The 22,659-nt window shown below is 38.3% G+C and overlaps 1 protein-coding gene across 1 annotated transcript in view; it reads left to right on the top strand.

The window, feature by feature from the left end:
- Nucleotides 1-22,509, top strand: part of VSIG4 (V-set and immunoglobulin domain containing 4) — a 32,867-nt gene extending 10,358 nt beyond the window's left edge. Inside the window, 6 exon segments of the mRNA XM_036892744.2 lie at nt 6,973-7,035; nt 15,529-15,606; nt 19,005-19,109; nt 21,405-21,426; nt 21,753-21,851; nt 21,853-22,509. Of these exon segments, the coding sequence (XP_036748639.2) occupies nt 6,973-7,035; nt 15,529-15,606; nt 19,005-19,109; nt 21,405-21,426; nt 21,753-21,851; nt 21,853-21,988 (503 nt within the window). The 3' untranslated portion in view covers nt 21,989-22,509.
- The last annotated feature ends 150 nt before the right edge of the window (nt 22,510-22,659 follow it).

The following is a 22,659-nucleotide window of genomic DNA, read 5'->3' as shown; positions in this document are numbered from 1 at the left end:
CTAAAGAAATTCCATCAACCTTTTGGTGAAATATTTTATTATTGTGATATACCTCATGTACTAAAAAATGCAGCATATTAAAATATACAATGCAGAGGTTCAGACGGTTATGCAACCATTACCATTATCTAATTTCAGAATATCTTAATCACCCCAAAAGGCAACCCCATAACCATTAAGTCATCACTCCCTTTGCCCATTCCTCTAGCCCCTAGAATTCACTAATCTGTTTTCTGTCTTTGTGTATTTACCTATTCTGTGTATTTCACATAAATTGAACCATGTAATATCTGCCTTTTTACATCTGGCTTCTTACACTTAGCATGTTTTCAGTTCATCCATGCTGTAACATGTACCAGTAGTTTATTATATTTATTACCAGATTATATTCCATTGGATGGATTTAACACATGTTATTACCATTCATCAGCTGATGGGCATTTGGGTTATTTCTACTTTTTGGCCTCTATGAATAACACTGCTATAAGCAATCATATAAACATTTTCACGTGGACATTTTTGTTAAATTCTTTTAACTATATGACTAAGAATGTAATTGCTGAGTCACACAGTCACTCTTTGTTTAACTTTTTGAGTAACTGCCAAACTCTTTCCTAAAGTGGCTACACTATTTTAAACTCCCACCAGCAATGTATGAGGGTGGCAGTTTCTTCACATTCTCACCAACTTGTTATTTTTTATTTTTTATTATAGCAAACTTAGTAGGTATGAAGTGGTAACTAATTATGGTTACAATTTGCATGTCCTTAACGACTAATGATGTTAGTATCTTTTCATTTGCATATCAGCCATTTGTTGCCTTCTTTGGAGAACTGCTTATTCAAATACTTTGCACATATTTTTTACTGAAGCATAGTTGACATGCAATATCATATTAGTTTCAGGTGTAAAACAAACACTGATTTAATATTTTTACACATTGTGAAGTGATCACTATCATAAATCTAGCTACCATCTGTCACCACACAAAGTTGTTACATATTATTAACTATATTCTCTATGCTGTTCATTGTATCCCTGTGTCTTACTTATTTTATAAGTGGAAATTTGCACTTTTTAGAATTTGGTGGTTTGCCTTTTAATTGTTGATTTGTAAGAATTCTTTATATATTCTGAATACTAGGCCATGTTCAGATATACTATTTGAAAATATTTTCTCCCATTCTGTTGGTTTGCCTTTCACTTTCTTGATAGTACCCTTTGATACACAATTTTTTAAAATTTTTGATGAAGTCCAACATATCTATTTTTTCCCTTTGATACTTGAACCTTTGCTGTCATATCTATGAATCCATTACCAAGCTCAAGATCATGAACATGTACCCCTATGTTTTCTTTTAAGGGTTTTATAGTTTTAGCTCTTATGTTGAGGTCTTTGATCCATTTTGAGTTAATTTTTGTATGTGGGCCCAATTTCATTCCCTTGCTATCCAGTTGTCCCAGAATCATTAGTTGAAGAAACTATGCTTTCCCCGCTGAATGGTCTTGGCAGCTTTGTCAAATATCAAATGACCAAATATATACAAATGTTTTGCTGGATTTTGAATTGTACTACACTGATCTATATGTGTATATTTATATCAGTAACACAGTGTTTTGATTTCTGTAGCTTTGTAATTAGTTTTTAAATTGGTAAGTATGAGTCCTCCAATTTTGTTTTTCTTTTTCAAGATTGTTTTGGCTATTCAGGATCCTTTGCAATTCCATATGGATCCATACTGATCTATTTAGGATTAAATTTTCCATTTCTGCAAATAGGTCATTGAGATTTTGGTAGTGATTGAATTGTATCTGTATATACTTTGGACACTATTGCCATCTGAATGATACTAAGTCTTTCAATCCATGGACATCCAATGTCTTTCTGGTTATTTAAGTCTTCTTTCAACAATATCTTGTAGTTTTCAGTGTACAAGTCTTGCACTTCTTAAGTTAAATTTGTTTTTAATATTTTATTACTTTGATGCTGGTATAATAGAATTGTTTCCTTAATTTCATTTTTGGATTCCTCATTGCTTGTGTACAGAAATATAACTGTTATTTATATATTAATCTTATATCCAACAACCTTGTTAAAGTCATTTATTAGCTCCAATCATTGTTTTGTAGGTTCTTTAGGATATTCTATATAAGACTATGTCACCTGAAGATAGAAATAATTTTCCTTCTTCTTTTCAAATCTGGATGCCTTTTTATTTATTTTTCTGGCATAATTTCCCTGACCAGTACCTACTGTACAGTGGCAAATAGGCATGGTGAGAATAGCCATAATTGTCTTGTTTATGTTCTTACCAGAAAAGCATTCAGTATTTCACTATAAAATATGATGTTATCTGTGAGTTTTTTGTAGATGCACTTTATCAGGTTGAGAAAGCTCACCTCTCTTTCTAGTTGTCAAGTGTTTTTGTAATGAAAGGGTGTTGGACTGTGTCAGGAGAATTTTCTGTTGATTAAGATGACCATGTGTTTTTTTCTCCTTTATTCTATTAGTAGAGTTACATGGACTTATTTTCATATGTTGAGCTAATCTTGAATTCCTGGGATAAACCCCACTTGGTCATAGTGAATAATCCTCTTAATTTGCTGCTAGATTTTGTATGCTAACTATTTTGTTAATAATATATATTTATATATATTTATATTTATAAATAATCTATATTTATAAGGGTTATTTGTTCTTAGTTTTACTGTCTTTTGATTTTTTTTCTGATTTTGTACAAGGGTAATATGGTCTCATAAGTTGAGCGGTGCACCTTACTTATTTTTGAAAGAATTAGTGAAGAATTGGCATTAATTTTGTCTAAACCTTTGGTAGAAGCCACCAGTGAAGCCATCTGGACCTATCCTTTACTTTTATGGGAAGTTGATTGATTAGCAGTCCAATCAATTTGCCTGTTAAAGTTCTACCTATTCAGGTTTTCTATTTTTTTCTATAGTCAGTTCCAGCAGTTTGTGAATTTCTGGAATTTGTCTTTTGTATCTTAGCTAATTCATATCTTATAGTTGATCATGGTATTACCTTATAATTCTTTTTATTTCTACAAGTTTAGTAGGAATGTTCCTTCTTTCCCTATAGACTTTAGTAACTTTATTCCTTCATATTTTTAGGTTGCTTTAGCTAAAGACCTGTCAATTATGTTGATCTTTTCTGATAACCAAATTTCGTGGGTTTTTTCTCTATTGATTTCTATTTCTATTTCATTTATCTGTACTAAATCTTTATTTTCTTCTTTCTGCTTTCTTTTCTGTTTAGTTTGCTCCTCTCTTTCTAGATTTCTTTCTATGGTGAAAATTAGGTTACTGACTTGAGATCTTTCTTATTTTTAATGTAGATATTTATAGCAATTATTTCCCTCTGAGCATTGCTTTCACTGCCTCCAATAAGTTTTGGTATGCTTTGTTTTCATTTTCATTCATTTCAGAGAATTTTCTGATTTCCTAATGATTTCTTATTTAACCCATTGGCTATTTAGGAGTGTGTTGTTTCATTTCCACATATTTGTGAATTTGCCTAATTTCATTCTGTTTTTTATTTCTAATTTTATTACATTGTGGTTCTAGAACATACTTTCCATTATTTCAATTGTTTCAAACTTACTGAGACTTATTTTCTGGCCTAACATATGGTTTGTTCTGGATAATGTTCCATATGTACTTGAGAAAGATGTTTGTGCTGCTCTTGTTGTGTGGAGTGTTATGTACATGTCTGCTAGGTCCATTTGGTTAACAGTGTTGTTGGAATTTTCAATTTCCCTGCTGATCTTTTATCTAGTTGTTTTATCCATAATTGAAACTGGAGTATTGGAGCTTCAAACAATCATTGTTGAACTGTCTATTTCTCCCTAAGATTCTCTCACCTTTTGCTTCATGTATTTCAGGGCTCTGTTGTTAAGAACATATGTGTTTATAATTGTAGTATATTCTGGATAGATTGACACTTTAAAAATAATAAAATGTCCTTCTTTGTCTAATAATAATTTTTGTCTTTAAGTCTATTTTATTGGATATTAGTATAGATACTCTGGATTCATTTTGATTACTATTTGCATGATGTATCTTTTTTAGTCCTTTAACTTTCAAACCATTTGTGTCTTTGAATCCTAAATACATGTAGCATATAGGTAGATTATGTTTTGTTATCCATTCTCCCAATCTCTCTTTAAATTTGAGAATTCAATTCAATCTATCTACATTTAATATAATTGCTGATAAGGTAGAATTTATATCTGCCAAATTGCTATTGGTTTTCAATATAGCTTGTCCTTCTTATCCCTCTGTTGCTTCATTCCTGCTTTCTGAGGTGTTAAATAGGTATTATCTACTGTAACAAGTAATTATTTGGTTGTTTCTTCTACTATATATTTTAAGTTATTTTCTTGGTGGTTGTCCTATGGTAACTAAGATTACCATTAATTCCTTGTATATTATAGTCTAGTTTGGATTCACACCAACTTAATTTTAATAGTATTTAAAAACTTTGTTTCTAAATAGCTCTGTTCCTCCTTCTTTATGCTATTATTGTAGCAAATTACATCTTTATACAATATAATCACATCAACATAGATTTATAATTATTGCTTAATGTAGTTGTCTTTTAAATCAGGAAAAAAGGAGTTACAAACAAAAATACATTTATACTCTCTTTATATTTACTTATTTAGTTATCTTTACTGGTGCTTTATTTTTTCATGATGATCTAAGTTACTATCAAGCTACTATCCTTTCATTTCAGCACAACAAATACCCCTCCCTTAGGATTTCTAGCAGGGCAGATCTGCTGGTGATAAGCTCTCCTAGTTATTGTTTACCTTGGAATGTTTTAATACCTCCTTGATTTTTGAAGGGCAGTTTTGAAAAATTTGGAATTCTTGATTGATAGAAATTTTCTTTCAGTACTTTGAATATGTGTCCCAATGCCTTATGGCCTCCATTTTTTCCAATGAGAAATCAGTCATTAATTTTATTGAGAATTCCTTGTGCATGATAAATTGCTTCTCTCTTGCTGCTTTCAATATTCCCTCTTTGGCTTTGGCTTTTGATTATGTGTCTAGGTATGGATTGTTTTAGAAAATCTTTCTTACATGGAGTTCAATGAGCTTTTTTATTTGAAGTTAAAAGTTTTTCATCAAATTGGGATATTTTGACATTACTTCTTTAATTGCCCTGTCTGCCTTTTCCCATTATATGTATGGTGGTACACTTGTAGTGTCTCTGAAGTGTTGTTGATTTTTCTTCATTCAATTCCTTTTCTGTTTCTCTAACTGGTTAATTTCAATTGTCATATCTTCACATTTACTAATTCTTCTGCCTGCTTAAATCTTCTCTAGTGAATTTTATCCCCTCTAGTGATTTATTTTTCTTTTCTGTTATTACTTTTAAACCCCAGTATTTATGTTCTACAGTTTGTCTATTGATATTCTCCTTTCGGTTTGAATTGTTCTCACCCTTTTAGTTTTGTAAAAGTGGTTTCCTTTTCTAAAAATATATCTTTAATAACTGATTTAAAATGTTTGTCTAGTAAGTCCAAACATCTATGCTTCCTCAGGAACAGTTTCCATTAATTGCTTTTTACCTGTTAATGAGGTATACTCTGGTTTCTTTGCATATCTCGTGTTTTTTTGAAAACTGGACTTTTTAAATAATATGATGTGGCAACTCTGGGAATCTGATTATCCCTCTCTCTCCAGGGCTTGTTGGCACTGCTTGTTGTATTAGTTGCTATTTGTTTAGTGACTTTTCTTAACTAATTCTGTATAGTCTTGTATTTTCTTTGCCATGGATAGCCACTGAAGTCTCTACTCAGTTAACCTATTAGCCAGATAATGATTGGATAGAGCTTTTCTTAAAATATCCAGAACCAATAAATCTCCCAGTTTTTACTAAAGGGCTCGTTACCTGTTGAAATATGTATTCAACAAACACCCAATTTATAACTGTGCCACAGTATTTACTTCCTGTTGACACAGAACCTTAAAGCTAGCCAGAGGTAAGAACTTATAACCTTTTCATGTTTTCCCTGATCAGACACACAGTCCTATGCATGTCTGTGGCCTTTAAGATTCTTTGGCGTGTGTCAGAGCTTTTCAAATTTTCAATGGACACTTTATTCCTCAATTTTTCCTTTCAAGTTTTTCTCATTAGTCGCTTGTTTCCCTCACTTGCCATCCATTCCTTTAGGCAGCTGTGTGACAGATGTCCCTCCCCATGGGGAGAGTTTTAGCACTGGGTGACCAATAAAAATGGCATTTTGAGGCAGGGAACCACCACACAGGTCAAATAATCACATTTGGGGGGAATTAAATTGTTCTGTTCAATCCAGCATAGGGAATGGGGTTTATTTTTAAGGATACTACTGGCCATGGAAGAGGTGATCAGGTTAGAGTAAGTTAAAATGCCATAAAAAATTGTTTTTCTTAAGATCACAGGGATTTTCTTCTTCTATAAATGCTCCTGGGATTGATGTAAACTTTTGGCTAATTTTCCAAATTCTGAAGAAAAAGCCAATTATGGAAAATGTTGCCAGTTAATTCATTGTTTTTGTGAAGAGGTGACTATTCAGAGGTCATTACTATTTCCACTGACATCACACACTGTCACCTTCTTTGTGATATTTCCTCAGTCCCTCTCAAAAGAATGAATAGCTAAATTTCAGAACTTATTCCTCAGAAGTTAGTAGAAACAAAATATCTTTTCTTATCGAAGTTGAAAAATGTTCTGCACTCTAGTTTTACATTCCTTGGGGATCTACAGTCTCAGAGTTAAGAATCATGCCTTAGAATGACGTGAAGGATGAGCAAGTAATACACAACTTTCCAGCATCATGAGAAACATGTTGAGACAGGCTCAGGCATGGGCTTGACTGGCATTTACTTATCTCTCAATTTCCCAAGGGCTCTCCATTGTACCCTTAAGGGTGCCAGGGACCTTGACTGTGCTCCCTCTTCTTTGCAGACTCCACAAAGCCACTCAAGACCAATACTGAAGCACCTACAACCATGCAGTTCTCCTTGGAAGGTGAGCTTTACTTAGATTCTGTAGGAGAAGTAGAAATTTTTTTTTTATTATAAACATTTATTAAATTTATTGAAATTTCACATACTGTATACATATACTTAAAACTATAAAATGCTAGGAAATTATCAGTCAGTTCCCCATTGCACAGCATTAAACCATTTTTTTTATTTTAATTTTTTTTGAGAAGGCATCTCTCATATTTATTGATCAAATGGTAGTTAACAACAACAAAATTCTGTATAGGGGACTCAATGCACAATCATTAATCAACCCCAAGCCTAATTCTCAACAGTCTCCAATCTTCTGAAGCATAATGAACAAGTTCGTACATGGTGAACAGTGCAAGGGCAGTCATCACAGAAACCTTCGGTCTTGATCACGCACCACGAACCACAATCAGGTCAAATATGAATATTCGTTTGATTTTTATACTTGATTTATACGTGAATCCCACATTTCTCCCTTATTATTATTGTTATTATTATTATTATTATTATTATTAATAAAATGCTGAAGTGGTAGGTAGATGCAAGATAAAGGTAAAAAACATAGTTTAGTGCTGTAAGAGGGCAAATGTAGATGATCAGGTGTGTGCCTGTAGACTAAGTATTAATCCAAGCTAGACAAGGGCAACAAAACATCCACGGATGCAGAAGATTTCTCTCAAAACAGGGGTGTGGGGTTCTAAGCCTCACCTCTGTTGATCACTAATTTCTCACTTGATGGCCCCCTGCAACTGTGCCTGTCTTAGGTTGTACCTCCCTTGAGGAATCTTGCCTGTCTCTGGCTAACCAGTCATCTTCCGGGGCCATACAGGGAAATGTAAAGTTGGTAAGTGAGAGAGAAGCAATATTGTTTGAAAAGGTTAGCTTTTTACTTCTTTGCAGATTTATGCCCTGTGGGTTTTATGCCCAGCATTTGTCTTGAGGTATCTTTACCACTTGGAAGAATTATGATACTCGGTAATTTCATTATGAGGCACAAATTCTACTTAAGGGTTGTAATTAGGAAGGAAGAAGAAAAGCTATAGAGGTAGCATACGGAAGAATACATGAGAGGATCGATTATTTCTTTGTAGAGTAACTTCAGCATGTATAGGTTTTAAACTACTAATTAAATTGTGCACACACATTAACATAATAGGAATACAGCTACATAACCAAAGCAAACCTACAATTACCAGCCATCTCCAGTGAAACCAAGAAAACCAGTTAAGCACCCTAGGCATTTGTGAAAACTTATCAATGATATGATGGATATTGTTGAACTGAATTTGAATAGTTTGAGAAAAATCAGACAAATTAAAACAACACATTAGTGGGAATTGTTCACATCCCATATGTTCTTTTAACAGTAGATAGTCTGTAGTTGCAAGATTTTGGACCGTTGCAACTTGCACTTCTCTCAATTCTTGGTTGAGTTCCAACAGTATAGATCCAGTCAAATTTGTTGTTTCACTCTATGCACAGGCCAGCTTAGATATCTCCTTCATTCCAATGGCAAGTCCAGGAACTGGTGGGATGAATGCAGATACAACTGCAACAGCGCCAGGATCTTTGTTGAAGTTTTTTGATGTTCATCTTCTGGAATGACTCTTCCAAAGAATGTTGATGTTGGAACTTCTTCTTCATATCGTACCTTAATTCGTTTTCTGGGTAGCCAAATTAGGCTTTGATCCTCTGTATAAACACAAACAAACCCTTTGCCCACACGTTGATATACCCTTTATATCATTGTGAAGAACTTATTGGAGATCACCACACAGGAACTTTTTTTTTAAGTGAAAGGAATATTATCAGAAAAATGTACTTCCATAGCTGATCATCTGACACCCTTTAAATGATCTAAATGAAGGATATTTAAAGCATGCTTTAATCGTTGATTTACAGTTAGTTTTATCCTTTCAGGGAGTAATCCCCCTTTGTTTTCCTTTTTTTTTTGTTATCATTAATCTACACTTATTTGAAGAATATTATGTTTACTAGGCTTTCCTCTATACCAGGTCCCCCCCCACAAACCCTTTTACAGTCACTGTCCATCTGCATAGCAAAATGTTGTAGAATCACTACTTGTCTTCTCTGTGCTGCGCAGCCCTCCCCTTTCTCCCCCCCCATTATGCATGCTAATCATAATACTCCCTTCCTTCTTCCCCCGCCTTATCCCCCCCTAACCACCCATCCTCCCCAGTCCCTTTTCCTTTGGTACCTGTTAGTCCATTCTTGGGTTTTGTGATTCTGCTGCTGTTTTGTTCCTTCAGATTTTCCTTTGTTCTTATTCTCCACAGATGAGTGAAATCATTTGGTATTTCTCTTTCTCCGCTTGGCTTATTTCACTGAGCATAATACCCTCTAGCTCCATCCATGCTGTTGCAAACGGTAGGATCTGTTTTCTTCTTATGGCTGAGTAATATTCCATTGTGTATACGTACCACACCTTCTTTATCCATTCATCTACTGATGGACACTTAGGTTGCTTCAAATTCTTGGCCTTTGTAAATAGTGCTGCGATAAACATAGCAGTGCATCTGTCTTTCTCAAACTTGAGTGCTGCGTTCCTAGGGTAAATTCCTAGGAGTGGTATTCCTGGGTCAAATGGTAAGTGTATTTTGAGCATTTTGAGGAACCTCCATATTGCTTTCCAGAAAGGTTGAACTAATTTACATGCCCACCAGCAGTGTAGGAGGGTTCCCCTTTCTTCACAACCTCGCCAACATTTGTTGTTGTTTGTCTTTTGGATGGTAGCCATCCTTACTGGTGTGAGGTGATACCTCATTGTGGTTTTAATTTGCATTTCTCTGATAATTAGCGATGTGGAGCATCTTTTTATGTGTCTGTTGGCCATCTGTATTTATTTTCTGGAGAGCTGTCTGTTCAGTTTCTCTGGCCATTTTTTAATTGAATTATTTGTTTTTTGTTTGTTGAGGTGTGTGAGCGCTTTATATATTTTGGACGTCAAGCCTTTAATGGATCTGTCATTTACAAATATATTCTCCCATACTGCAGGGTACCTTTTTGTTCTATTAATGGTGTCTTTTGCTGTACAGAAGCTTCTCAGCTTAATATAGTCCCACTTGTTCATTTTTGCTGTTGTTTCCCTTGCCCGGGGATATATGTTCAAGAAGATGTCACACATGTTTATGTCTAAGAGGAATTTGCCTATGTTTTTTTCTAAGAGTTTTATGGTTTCATGACTTACATTCAGGTCTTTGATCCATTTTGAATTTACTTTTGTGTATGGGGTTAGACAATGGTCCAGTTTCATTCTCCTACATGTAGCTGTCCAGTTTTGCCATCACCATCTGTTGAAGAGATGGTCATTTCACCATTGTATGTCCATGGCTCCTTTATCAAATATTAATTGACCATAAATGTTTGGGTTAATGTCTGGAGTCTCTAATCTCTTCCACTGGTCTGTGGCTCTGTTCTTGTACCACTAAGAAGTTGTCTTTATTACTATGGCTTTGTAGTAGAGCTTCAAGTTGGGGAGTGAGATCCCCCCTACTTTATTCTTCTTTCTCAGGATTGCTTTGGCTATTTGGGGTCTTTGTGTTTCCATATGAATTTTTGAATTATTTGTTAAAGTTCATGGAGGAATGTTGGTGGTAATTTGATAGGGATTGCATCAAATCTGTATATTGCTTTGGGCAGGATGGCCATTTTGACGATAATAATTCTTCCTAGCCATGAGCATGGTTTGAGTTTCCATTTGTTAGTGTCCCCTTTAATTTCTCTTTAGAGTGACTTGTAGTTTTCAGAGTATAGGTCTTTCACTTCTTTCGTTAGGTTTATTCCTAGGTATTTTATTCTGCTGATGCAATTGTGAGTGGAATTGCTTTCCTGATTTCTCTTTCTATTGGTTCATTGTTAGTATATAGGAAAGCCACAGATTTCTGTGTGTTAATTTTGTATCCTGCAACTTTACTGTATTCCGATATCAGTTCTAGTAGTTTTGGAGTGGAGTCTTTAGGGTTTTTTATGTACAATATCATGTCATCTGCAAATAGTCACAGTTTAACTTCTTCTTTACCAATCTGGATTCCTTGTATGTCTTTGCTTTGTCTGATTGCCATGGCTAGGACCTCCAGTACTATGTTAAATAATAGTGGGGAGAGTGGGCTTCCCTGTCTTGTTCCTGATCTCAGAGGAAAAGCTCTCAGCTTCTCGCTGTTCAGTATGATGTAGCTGTAGGTTTATCATGTATGGCCTTTATTATGTTGAGGTACTTGCCCTCTATACCCATTTTTCTGAGAGTTTTTAGCATGAATGAATGTCGAATTTTGTCAAATGCTTTTTCAGCATCTATGGAAATGATCATGTGGTTTTTGTCTTTCTTTTTTGATGTGGTGGATGATGTTGATGGATTTTCAAATGTTGTACCATCCTTGCATCCCTTGGATGAATCCCACTTGGTCATGGTGTGTGATCCACTTGATGTATTTTTGAATTCGGTTTGCTAATATTAAATTGAGTATTTTTGCATCTGCATTCGTCAGGAATATTGGTCTGTAATTTTCTTTTTTGGTGAGGTCTTTGCCTGGTTTTGGTATTAGGGTGATGATGGCTTCATAGAATGAGTTTGGGAGTATTCCCTCCTCTTCTATTTTTTGGAAAACTTTAAGGAGAATGGGTATTATGTCTTCTCTGTGTTTCTGATAAAATTCTGAGGTAAATCCGTCCAGCCCGGGGGTTTTGTTCTTGGGTAGTTTTTTGATTACCGTTTCCACTTGTTTACTCGTAATTGGTTTGTTTAACTTTTGTGTTTCTTCCGTGGTCAGTCTTGGAAGGTTGTATTTTTCTAGGAAGTTGTCCATTTCTTCTAGGTTTTCCAGCTTGTTGGCATGTAGGTTTTCATAGTAGTCTTTAGTAATTCTTGGTATTTCTGTGGAGTCTGTTGTGATTTTTCCGTTCTCATTTCTGATTCTGTTGATTTGTGTTGATTCTCTTTTTCTCTATATAAGTTTGGTTAGAGGCTTATCTATTTTGTTTATTTTCTCAAAGAACCAGCTCTTGATTTCATTGATTTTTTCTATTGTTTTATTCTTCTCAATTTTGTTTATTTCTTCTCTGATCTTTATTATGTCCCTCCTTCTGCTAACTTTAGGCCTCATTTGTTCTTCTTTTTCCAGTTTCGATAATTGTGATGTTAGACTATTCATTTGGGATTCTTCTTCCTTCTTCAAGTGTGCCTGGATCGCTATATCCTTTCCTCTTAAGACTGTTTTCGCTGCGTCCCACAGAAGTTGGGGCTTTGTGTTTTTGTTGTCATTTGTTTCTATATATTCCTTGATCTCTATTTTAATTTGTTCGTTGATCCATTGATTATTTAGGAGCATGTTGTTAAGCCTCCATGTGTTTGTGAGCCTTTTTGTTTTCTAACTAGAATTTATTTCTAGTTTTATACCTTTGTGGTCTGAAAAATTGATCGGTAGAATTTCAATATTTTGAATTTATTGAGGCTCTTTTTGTGGGCTAGTATGTGGTCTATTCTGGAGAATGTTCCATGTGCACTTGAGAAGAATGTGTATCCTGTTGCTTTTGGATGTAGAGTTCTATAGATGTCTATTAAGTCCATCTGTTCTACTGTGTTGTTCAGTGCCTCCGTGTCCTTACTTATTTTCTGCCCAGTGGATCTATCCTTTGGGGTGAGTGGTGTGTTGAAGTCTCCTAAAATGAATGCATTGCAGTCTGTTTCCTCCTTTAGTTCTGTTAGTATTTGTTTCACATATGCTGGTGCTCCTGTGTTGGGTGCATATATATTTAGAATGGTAATATCCTCTTGTTGAACTGAGCCCTTTATCATTATGTAGTGCCCTTCTTTATCTCTTGTTACTTTCTTTGTTTTGAAGTCTATTTTGTCTGGTATTAGTACTGCAACCCCTACTTTCTTCTCTCTGTTGTTTGCCTGAAATATGTTTTTCCATCCCTTGACTTTTAGTCCGTGCATGTCTTTGGGTTTGAGGTGAGTTTCTTGTAAGCAGCATATAGATGGGTCTTGCTTTTTTATCCATTCTATTACTGTGTGTCTTTTGATTGGTGCTTTCAGTCCATTTACATTTAGGGTGACTATTGAGAGATATGTACTTATTGCCATTGCAGGCTTTAAATTAATGGTTACCAAAGGTTCAAGGTTAGCCTCTTTAGTATCTTACTGCGTAACTTAGCTCGCTTATTGAGCTGTTATATACACTGTCTGGAGATTCTTTTCTTCTCTACCTTCTTATTCCTCCTCCTGCATTCTTCATATGTTGGTTGTTTTGTTCTGTGCTCTTTTTAGGAGTGCTCCCATCTAGAACAGTCCCTGTAAGATGCCCTGTAGAGGTTTTTTGTGCGCGGCAAATTCCCTCAACTTTTGCTAGTCTGGGAATTGTTTAATCCCTCCATCATATTTAAATGATAATCGTGCTCGATACAGTATCCTTGGTTCAAGGCCCTTGTGTTTCTTTGCATTAAATATATCATGCCCTTGTCTTCTGGCCTGTAAGGTTTCTGTCGAGAAGTCTGATGATAGCCTGATGGGTTTTCCTTTATAGGTGACCTTTTTCTCTCTAGCTTCCTTTAAAACTCTTTCCTTGTCCTTGATCTTTGCCATTTTAATTATTATGTGTCTTGGTGTTGTCCTCCTTGCTTCCTTTCTGTTGGAAGTTCTGTGTATTTCCGTGGTCTGTTTGATTATTTCCTCCCCCAGTTTGGGGTAGTTTTCAGCAATTATTTCTTCAAAGACACTTCTATCCCTTTTTCTCCCTCTTCTTCTTCTGGTACCCCTATAATATGGATATTGTTCCTTTTGGATTGGTCACACAGTTCTCTTAATACTGTTTCATTCCTGGAGATCCTTTGATCTCTCTCTATATCAGCTTCTATGCGTTCCTGTTCTCTGGTTTCTATGCCATCAAGGGCCTCTTGCATCTTATCCACTCTGCTTATAAATCCTTCCAGAGTTTGTTTCACTTCTATAATCTCCTTCTTGGCATCTGTGTTCTCCCTCCGGACTTCATCCCTTAGCTCTTGCATATTTCTCTGCATCTACATCAGCATGTTTATGATTTTTATTTTGAATTCTTTTTCAGGAAGACCAGTTAGATCTGTCTCTTTCTCTGGTGGTGTCTCTGTGATCTTGGTTTGCCTGTAATTTTGCCTTTTCATGGTGATATAAATAGTTTGCAGAGCTGGGACGAGTGATGACTGGAAGAACTTCCCTTCTTGTTGGTTTGTGGCCTTCCTCTCCTGGGAGAACAGCGACCTCTAGTGGCTTGTGCTGGGCAGCTGCATGCAGACATGGCTTCTGATTCCTGCCCGGCTGCTATGGAGTTTATCTCCACTGCTGCTGTGGGCTTGGTCTGCCTCGGGCTGCTACTCCAAAAATGGTGGAGCCGCATTGGCAGGGGAGCTGCCGGGAGGCTGTTTATCTCCATAAGAGACCTCCATGCACCCTGATGCCCAGGGGGGTAGAGTGCCCAGAGATCCCTAGATTCCCTGCCTCTGGACTAAGTGTCCCACCCTGTCCCTTTAAGACTTCCGAAAAGCACTCGCCAAAACAAACAAACAAAAAAAGCCACTCACTTTTCTTTGTTCTCCGGCACCAGCCTCAGGGACCTGCTCACCGGTCTTGCTGCCCTGTTTCCCTAGTGTCCAGGACCCCACGCACGCCCTGTGTCTGTGCTCCAGTTCGGATGGCTGGGGCTGGGTATTCAGCAGTCCTGGGCTCCCTCTCCCTCCCAGCTCCGATTCCTCTCCTCCTGCAGGGAGCTGGGGGGAAGGGCGCTCAGGTCCCGCCGGGCCAGGGCTTGTATCTTACCCCCTTCGTGAGGTGCTGGGTTCTCGCAGGTGTGGATGTGATCTGGATGTTGTCCTATGTCCTCTGGTCTCTATTCCACGAAGAGTTGTCTTTGTTATATTTTCGTAAATACATGTGGTTTTGGGAGGAGATTTCCACTGCTCTACTCTTGCTGCCATCTTGGCTCTGCCTCCAAGCAGTAGAGATTTTAAATGGTGTCATGGAAGCCAAGGTAGGAGGCCCAATGCCATCATATGGCAGAAGAGTATAATGGGTCATAAGCAGCCACTGTGTTCTTCAGAGATAACATGGCAATAAAGGAATATAAATCAAAGAAAGACAAAAAGGATTTAAGGGTCATGAAGTAGAATCGTGAATATACGTACTCTTCTTTGTGAAATCTTCTGAGGCAAAAAAAAGAGAGAGAATACTTCCATGGGGAAAGTGGGAAAAGAGAAAACTGACTTCTCTTCTGTTTTTAATCTAACTTGCTATGGGACTTTGGGTATGTTGCTTTCCCTATGTGAACCTTTTCCCACCACCAACAGTAAGAAACTAAGATATGTCACCTCACAGTACTAGTGGTCAATGACATAGCCAAGAGTTATGGAAAGCTCAGCACAGAAACACAGAGAAGAACCCCAAACATTGCAGCCACCATCCACTCCACAGCTCTTGGCTGGAAGAGAGGTCTCTGATCCTAATATCCTGTTGTCATAGTAATATCCACAGTGAAACCATCCTGGGGCTGGACTACTGAAGTGGATAGCTATGCTGGGAAGACCAGTGCTGGACCAGGTAAGGTCAATATTAGGACTTCAATCTTTCCTTCTTGACTATGAACTTTACAAATGAAATTCCCCAGTATATACACTGTTCTATGGCATTCAATTCTGAAAACTATTACCTATTAAGTGCCAACCAATGAAAAAGGCCCTGATGATGGTTGGAATGGGTAGGATGGAAAGAGATAGATACAGATCAAAGGATGAGTAAAGCCATAGAGGGGTTAGTTTAGATGTATTCTTAGCTGGTTATTTGTTGCTATAGTAATATACTTCTATAATGGGATGGGAACATGAGTTCAGCCAGCTTTCCTAGGGAGATGGACACTGGACCATGGTAATGCCAGGGTCTCATTACTTGAGCTCTTCACCAGAGCTCACCAAGCAACTTGCAGATGATTTTTGATTCTGCTGAAGTTTCAAGGATCCCTAAGTCACAGTCTCATAGATCCAAACCCCAAATAGAAGCTCTTTTCTGTTTTACTAGAGATGATAATCAGCTGGTATGGACTGATCTGACTGCATTGATTGTTAAAGTAAGGAAATACTTTTAAAGTCATTGATAATTAGATGCTTCCCTTAACTACTTATTTTCTTCATTATCATCTGGGCTTCCCTTTCTTCAAAACTATCCAGAATGTCCCACAGTCCTGCAAGAAAAGTATTGATACTTAGTATACCATGGGACCTATAAGACTTCAGGTCTATAGTAGGCATCTGTTTTGATTGTTTGGTGCCAAATAGTTTGATAACTATCACTTCTGGCCTCATTCTATGCCTGTGTATCATTGATGGTGGACTTCTTAATGCCCCCCTCCACTTCTCCCTTCCTGGCTGCATAGATTTTTGGCTTTCTCTGGGAATAGCCCAAACCTGTTTTATGTGCCACCTTTACATTGCCACCTTTGGCTTGAAGGCTTTCATAATTTCATTCATCTCCCTGGGCAAGCATACAATGGGAAAAAGGAGGTTATCAGATACCTCTTGGAGAGTTGGTTTGGGAAAATGAAAAGATAACCCTGGAAGGAATGGAAATTCTCAGACATTAGGTCTATGCCCTATATCCCCCATCAAGTTTTTCACTACTTGACTCCTTCCAAAGTAAAATCTTCCCTTGATCTGTATCAGTTTATATCTTGGATTCTCTCTTTTTTTTTTTATCTCTCTGTGCCTCAGCTTCTTTGTATTCCTCTCCTCTAGTTTCTGTTTCATTTATCATCTCTCCACCGTATCCAACCCGCTTTTAATACCCTCCATTGTGCTCTTCAATGATTGGATCTCTGACCTGAATTCATTCCTGAGTTCTTGGATGTCTTTCCGTACCTCCATTAGCATGTTGATGATTTTTATTTTGAACTCCTTTTCAGGAAGAGTCACGTGGTCCATATCATTTAAAACTTTCTCGGGATGTGTATTAATAATTTTACTCTGGACCAGGTTTCTTTGGCATTTCATATTTGTATATGGCACCCTTTAGTGTCCACAAGCTCTATTCTGGAGCTGCTCAGCCCCTGAAGCAATGACCGGGGTTGCAGGGGAGAGGTATTGGTGCCTGGGGGGAGGAAAGAGCTGTTCCCCGCTTCCCGGCTGCTGTGTCTGTCTCCACTGCCTGAACAAGTGGGTCGAGCACACAGGTATAAGCTTTTATCCCAGAGCAGCCAGATATGGATCCCAGCTTTCCACAAGCGGCTGGAATCCCAGTCTCCCCAGGAACTCCACCTGTCCCAGCTTTCCAACCCCGTAATCAGAAGAGTATGATGAAAGCACCGTGAAATGTAGGTTTGTGCTCCCAGCGCACATCTCGGGAGCTAGGTATTCAGCAGTCCCAAGCCTTCCACTCCCTCCCTGCTCAGTTTCTCTTCCTCCAGCCAGTGATCTGGGGTGGGGGAAGGGCTCTGGTCTCACTGAGGCACAGCTCTGGTACATTACCCCATTAGGTGAGGTCTGCTCCTTTCTCCAGGTGTATGCAGTCTGGCGCCATCCTCTTTCCTGTTGCTCTCTCAGGATTAGTTGCACCAACTATATTTTCTAATTGTATCCAGTTTTAGGAGGAAGCCTCTGTCTCTCCTCTCATGCCACCATCTTTAATCCTTTTTTATATATCTTGGATTCTCTCATCTGCAACCAGAGCTCTGAGGACCACAAATACCAAATTATTTTGTAATTTGACAGAATATTTTGGGGATCTTGTAAAAACAAAGCCAGGTACAACAGCAAATCCTAAGAACAATGAAATTATTTTTCCTACCCCTCCCTATTCCTTGATCTCAACCCCTAGATTCAAAATATTGTTAACTACAGGTGCGTTAACAAAATTTAATCTTTGCATTGAATGTAAAGGGAAGTGAAGGCCTAGTCAAGAATTTGACTTTTCTGTTTATTTTTCTATGACTGCTATAAAAATTACCCCAAATGCATACCTTAAATATCAAAAAAGTATTATCCTACACTTCTGGATATCAGAAGTCTGACACACTGGGCTAAAATCAAGATATCCGCAGGGCTGTGTTCTTTCTGGAGGCTTTAGAAGAGAAACAGTTTCTGTGCCTTTTCCAGCTTCTAGAGGCTAGCCACATTCTTTGGCTCTTGGCCCCCTTCCACCATTTTCAAAACTAGCAGTGTTTCATATTCAAATCTCTCTCTGATCTCCTCTTCTATTTCCCTCTTCTATTTCCCTCTTTTATTTGTAAAAGACCCTTGTGATTACATTGAGTCCACTCAGGTAATTCAAGATAATCTCCCCATCTCAATGTCAGCTAATTAGCAACTTTAAATCTATCTGCAACCTTAATTCCTCCTTATAGTGTAAACTAACATACCCACAGGTTCTTGGGGTTTAGATGTCAACATCTTTGGAGGATTATTATTTGGCCTGTCACAGTCACAAAGCAAGTAAATAATAGATCCATGACTGGAATCCCAGTCCAGTAGTTTTCTTCAGGTTGTAGAAATGATTGGGATAAGTAATCCAGAAAACAGTAGAAATATGTTTTGAGGAAAAAAAAACCTGGGTACTTAGCCATGAAGTGTAAAGGAAAGACTCTTTGTGGCAAGAAGTAACTGACCAGAATCTCAATAAGGTAGAATTTTTGTGAAGCTGGGATATCAGGATACTCTAAGAGAAGGTGAATACCCTTTGGGAAAGCATGGAGAACTGGTTCCAGTTCCCAGGCCAATCAGCCATCAACTTGTGGTTCTGGAAGATCTTGTTTATGTGCACAGTCACTCGCTTTTCTCAAGTATTTCTCATGGGCCTGGGGTTTTGTTGGTCTCTATGGCTAGCTAAGAAAGTTATGAGAAGTTGGAAAATGGAAAAGAAAGAGTTGTGAGTTGGCCTGAGCTGATCCTTGAAGTCTCTGTTTCTGGACTCATTTTCAAACAGGTACTACTTGGTATTGTTTTGTCTTCTAGGAAAGGGTCTGCCTATCTTTGCCATCATTCTCATTATCTCCCTGTGCTTTATGGTGGTCTTCATTAAGGCTTATATCTTGCTGTGTCGGAAGACATCCCAACAAGGTGAGTGATGAGTGAGTGGCTCATGTTCATTCATTCATTCTGACAGTGTAGTTGGGCATAAACTCTGCATCAGGCACTGTGTTAGACAATTTAAAAGCTCCCAGCCTAGTTTAGGATTGAAGATGGGGTGCATGGAGACAGATTTGCAAACCAACAATGACAATACAATTTATGGAAGTTAATTCACAAATTTTTGGTACCCAGCCTAGCACAGCCATCCTTATAAGAGATTATCTAATGAGGATTCAAGAAAAGCAGAAGTCACAAAGTTGCTTACAAGAGTTGATCTAAAGTTGTTTACCATGTATTTAGGGTATTCAGGGTAGAAGCATGGAGTTTATCAATAACAATACTTAGCAATAAAGGCTATAGACTCAAATCCAAGAGAAGACAATCAATGCTAAAGTGATCCAGGAGAGGAGAGTCCATTAGGGCTGGAGTAATTAGCAGGGACTTTCAAAAGGAGGTGGAACTTAACCAGGGCTTGGTTGATAAAAACAATTTGGAAGGAAGCAGTATTCCAGGAAGGGGGAACTAGGTGAGAAAAGGTATAAAGGTTTGAAAGATGACTGTGAGTAGGGTCGTCAATAAAAAAAAAATCATGTAGTTGAGCAATGGGGGAAATATGGGAAAAGAAGGTTCATTCCTGATTATAGAGGGTCTTGCATGACAGGTTATGGGACTGGGACTTTCTCTTCTAGGTTTTGCAAAGACACTAAATGTCACAAAACATTTTTAAGCAGAGGAGTTTTAAGATGAAGGTGTTGTGGCTATATAACAATTGTGAGCCAACAGAGGAGGAAAAGGAGAAATTGGAAATTGATTTCTAAGTAAAATCTAGATAAACCTCAATGTCTGCTGCACTAGACATTTTACCCAATGTTAGTGTATCTTTCTCTGTAGCAGCTCCTATTCCCAAACAGCCTGGTTTCCACCTTTGGTCTCTCCAACCAAAGAAGAAAGGGAGCCTTAATGTCTCTTTCTTTTGGTGTCAAGTATAAGCTCTGGTCTTGGCCAGTTAGCATGACTATGATCCATGAGATTAAACTGTGGAGATGTCTAAAGTCCCAAGATGTCTCAAATCCCAAGAGTACTAAAAGGAAAACACTCATCACAGTCTCAAGTTTATGGTATAAACTATAACCATATAAAATTGTTTTTCTAAGCCCTTTCAGGGCTTCTCATGGCCCCGAGGATAGATAGGTCAAAATGTAGCATTCCATTCAAAGTCCTCTGCAATGTGGCTAAAGCCTATCTTCTCAACCCCCACCACTCCTTTAAACCTGTTTTCTTTTAAAAGGAGTTAAACAGGCAAATAAGCCATACACCTCATACCTCAATGCTTTTTTTTTCCTTCCCAGAATTCCTGTTTTCTACCTCTCTATAAGGTAGATAGCCTCAGGGCATCAATGCAATTTAATACATAGTTACTGAATGCCTAATGTGTGCCAGGCACTAGGCATATAAAAACAAAAAAGACACAACCACTGCAGTATGGAAGCTACCAGGCCAATAGGGGAGTCAAGATATGGAAATGTAGGGGTCTATCACAGGGCAGAAGACCTGAGGCATGCGACGTTTGCTTTGTTGTGTGTTTTCTTTTTTATTGGAATATAGCTGATTCCATTGAAACAATATTACATTGGTTTCAGATGTACAACATAGTAATTTGATAATTATATGCTATTTTAATGCATGCATTCCCAGTTACATCACTGAAAGATTGTAAGCCCCTAGAGGACAGAATCAAGAGACATCCATCTTTGTACCAGGCTCTAGAGACTTTAAGACTGCATGGAATGTAGATACTTCTCCGCAGACACCAGGGTACAATGGTGACTTATTCCAGAACCTCTCCTGGGTGCATGATGGGGATAAATGCATTTGGGATGGCTTAGGCCATTGCTCCTGACATCAGACTAATTCAGCCCCTTCTTCCTGGGCTCCGGCCTGGCTGCCAACTTTCCCACAAGGAGTCCTTAGGGATTTTTGGCAAGATTGTTGGGTGGGAAGTAGGTCCAGTTCCAGTGTCCCTCCCTCAGCCACACAAAGTAATTGTTCCAGACTAATGTTCTGAGTCAGAGCCAAAGGGAATAGTGACCAAGTGAGCTTCCTCTTCTTTTCCCTGAAAAATCTGCATCCCTGTGTTTCAACTCATCTTCCTAATACCTCCCAGGTTTTGAAAAGCTGAGAGATATTGAGATCCTTCTCACAGTCTCCCCTTCCCTCACCTTTTGACTGGTATCCAGGGTCCATGCTTGGAAACTTCTGACCTGATTCCTCCTTCTTTTCTAGAGCATGCCTATGAAGTGGCCAGGTAAGACATCTTCTCCTCTTCCATATTCTGACCCTCCATTCTGTTGGTCATTGGCATGGAGGAAAAGAGGTTTCGTAAAAACCTAATCCTAAACCCAGAGACCTTCAAGGTCAGGGCACAGCTTTCCTTCCTCTCTGAAACACCACTTGAGATTCTGTCCTGGATAAAAGCACCCAGGATAATTCAAATCCACCAGCCGTCTGTTCCCAGAATCCCTAGGTGACAAGAGCCTGAGGGTCAGCTGACATGAATTGGGGCAGAAGGATGGGGAACTGGGGTCCCAGCCTCAAGTTCTTCCTCATAGATGGTGGGATCTTGGGTAACAGGGTGCATGCCAGGGAGGCCAGCAACTCTGGTGAAACCATGAGGGTGGCCATCTACACAAGTGGCTGCTCCAGTGAAGAGCCAGCTTCCCAGACTCTGGGCAAACTACTCTGATGAGAATTGCCTGGGCCAGGATTACCAGATCATCACCCAGATCAACGGTGACTACGATTGCCTGCTGCACACAGTTCCCCAAGGTCATGAGCATCTGTCTGCTGAGGGCAAGAGTGTCTGTTAAAAATGCCCTACTAGGACAGAGTCTGCTGACATAATTGCTATTCAGTCCTTGCCTTCTGCATGGCCCCCTTTCCTGCTCTCTCTCTTCTTGGATAGCCCAACATGTCTTCTTTGCCAACACTGGGATTCCTAGAAGTGACTGGCTTTGTCTAGAAGTTGCCATATGCACCTCAAGCAAGCATGCTGCTAGGTCAGGCTCTAGGCCCTTCTAGCATCCTCACCTGGGGCTTCTGATGCTTTTCTTCAAACACCAGAGAGAAGTGCCCATAGCCCTAGAACCTGGTCATCATGCTTCCAGACACAACTCAACTTTGGCCTCTTGCCACAAAGACCAGAGGGAAGATCATCTCTGCCAGCTCAAGTGACCAGTTGTGTCCAGGACCACTTCCCTTACTCCAGGGTTAGGTAGCTTTTAATTTAGATCCCATGTTTAAACAAGCCAGGATTAAATTCTGCTTATGCACTGAGTCTAGTGCTCTGATATTTTTTGGGCTCTCAATAAATATTTAATCATGATAGCAACCTTGGTAAAATTAAGGACCTGTAAACAGTGGTTAATGTGAGACTGGTTTGAAATAGTTGGGGCCCTGGGAGTATGGATAGTACCTCTTTTTTTTTTTTTTTTGGTCTTTCTCCTTCCCAACCATGCAACCCTTACCTTGCTTCAGAGGT

The sequence above is a fragment of the Manis pentadactyla genome, chromosome X (genome assembly GCF_030020395.1).
Source record: "Manis pentadactyla isolate mManPen7 chromosome X, mManPen7.hap1, whole genome shotgun sequence".
Lineage (NCBI taxonomy): Eukaryota > Metazoa > Chordata > Mammalia > Pholidota > Manidae > Manis > Manis pentadactyla.
This window is presented reverse-complemented; position numbering and strand designations above follow the sequence as displayed.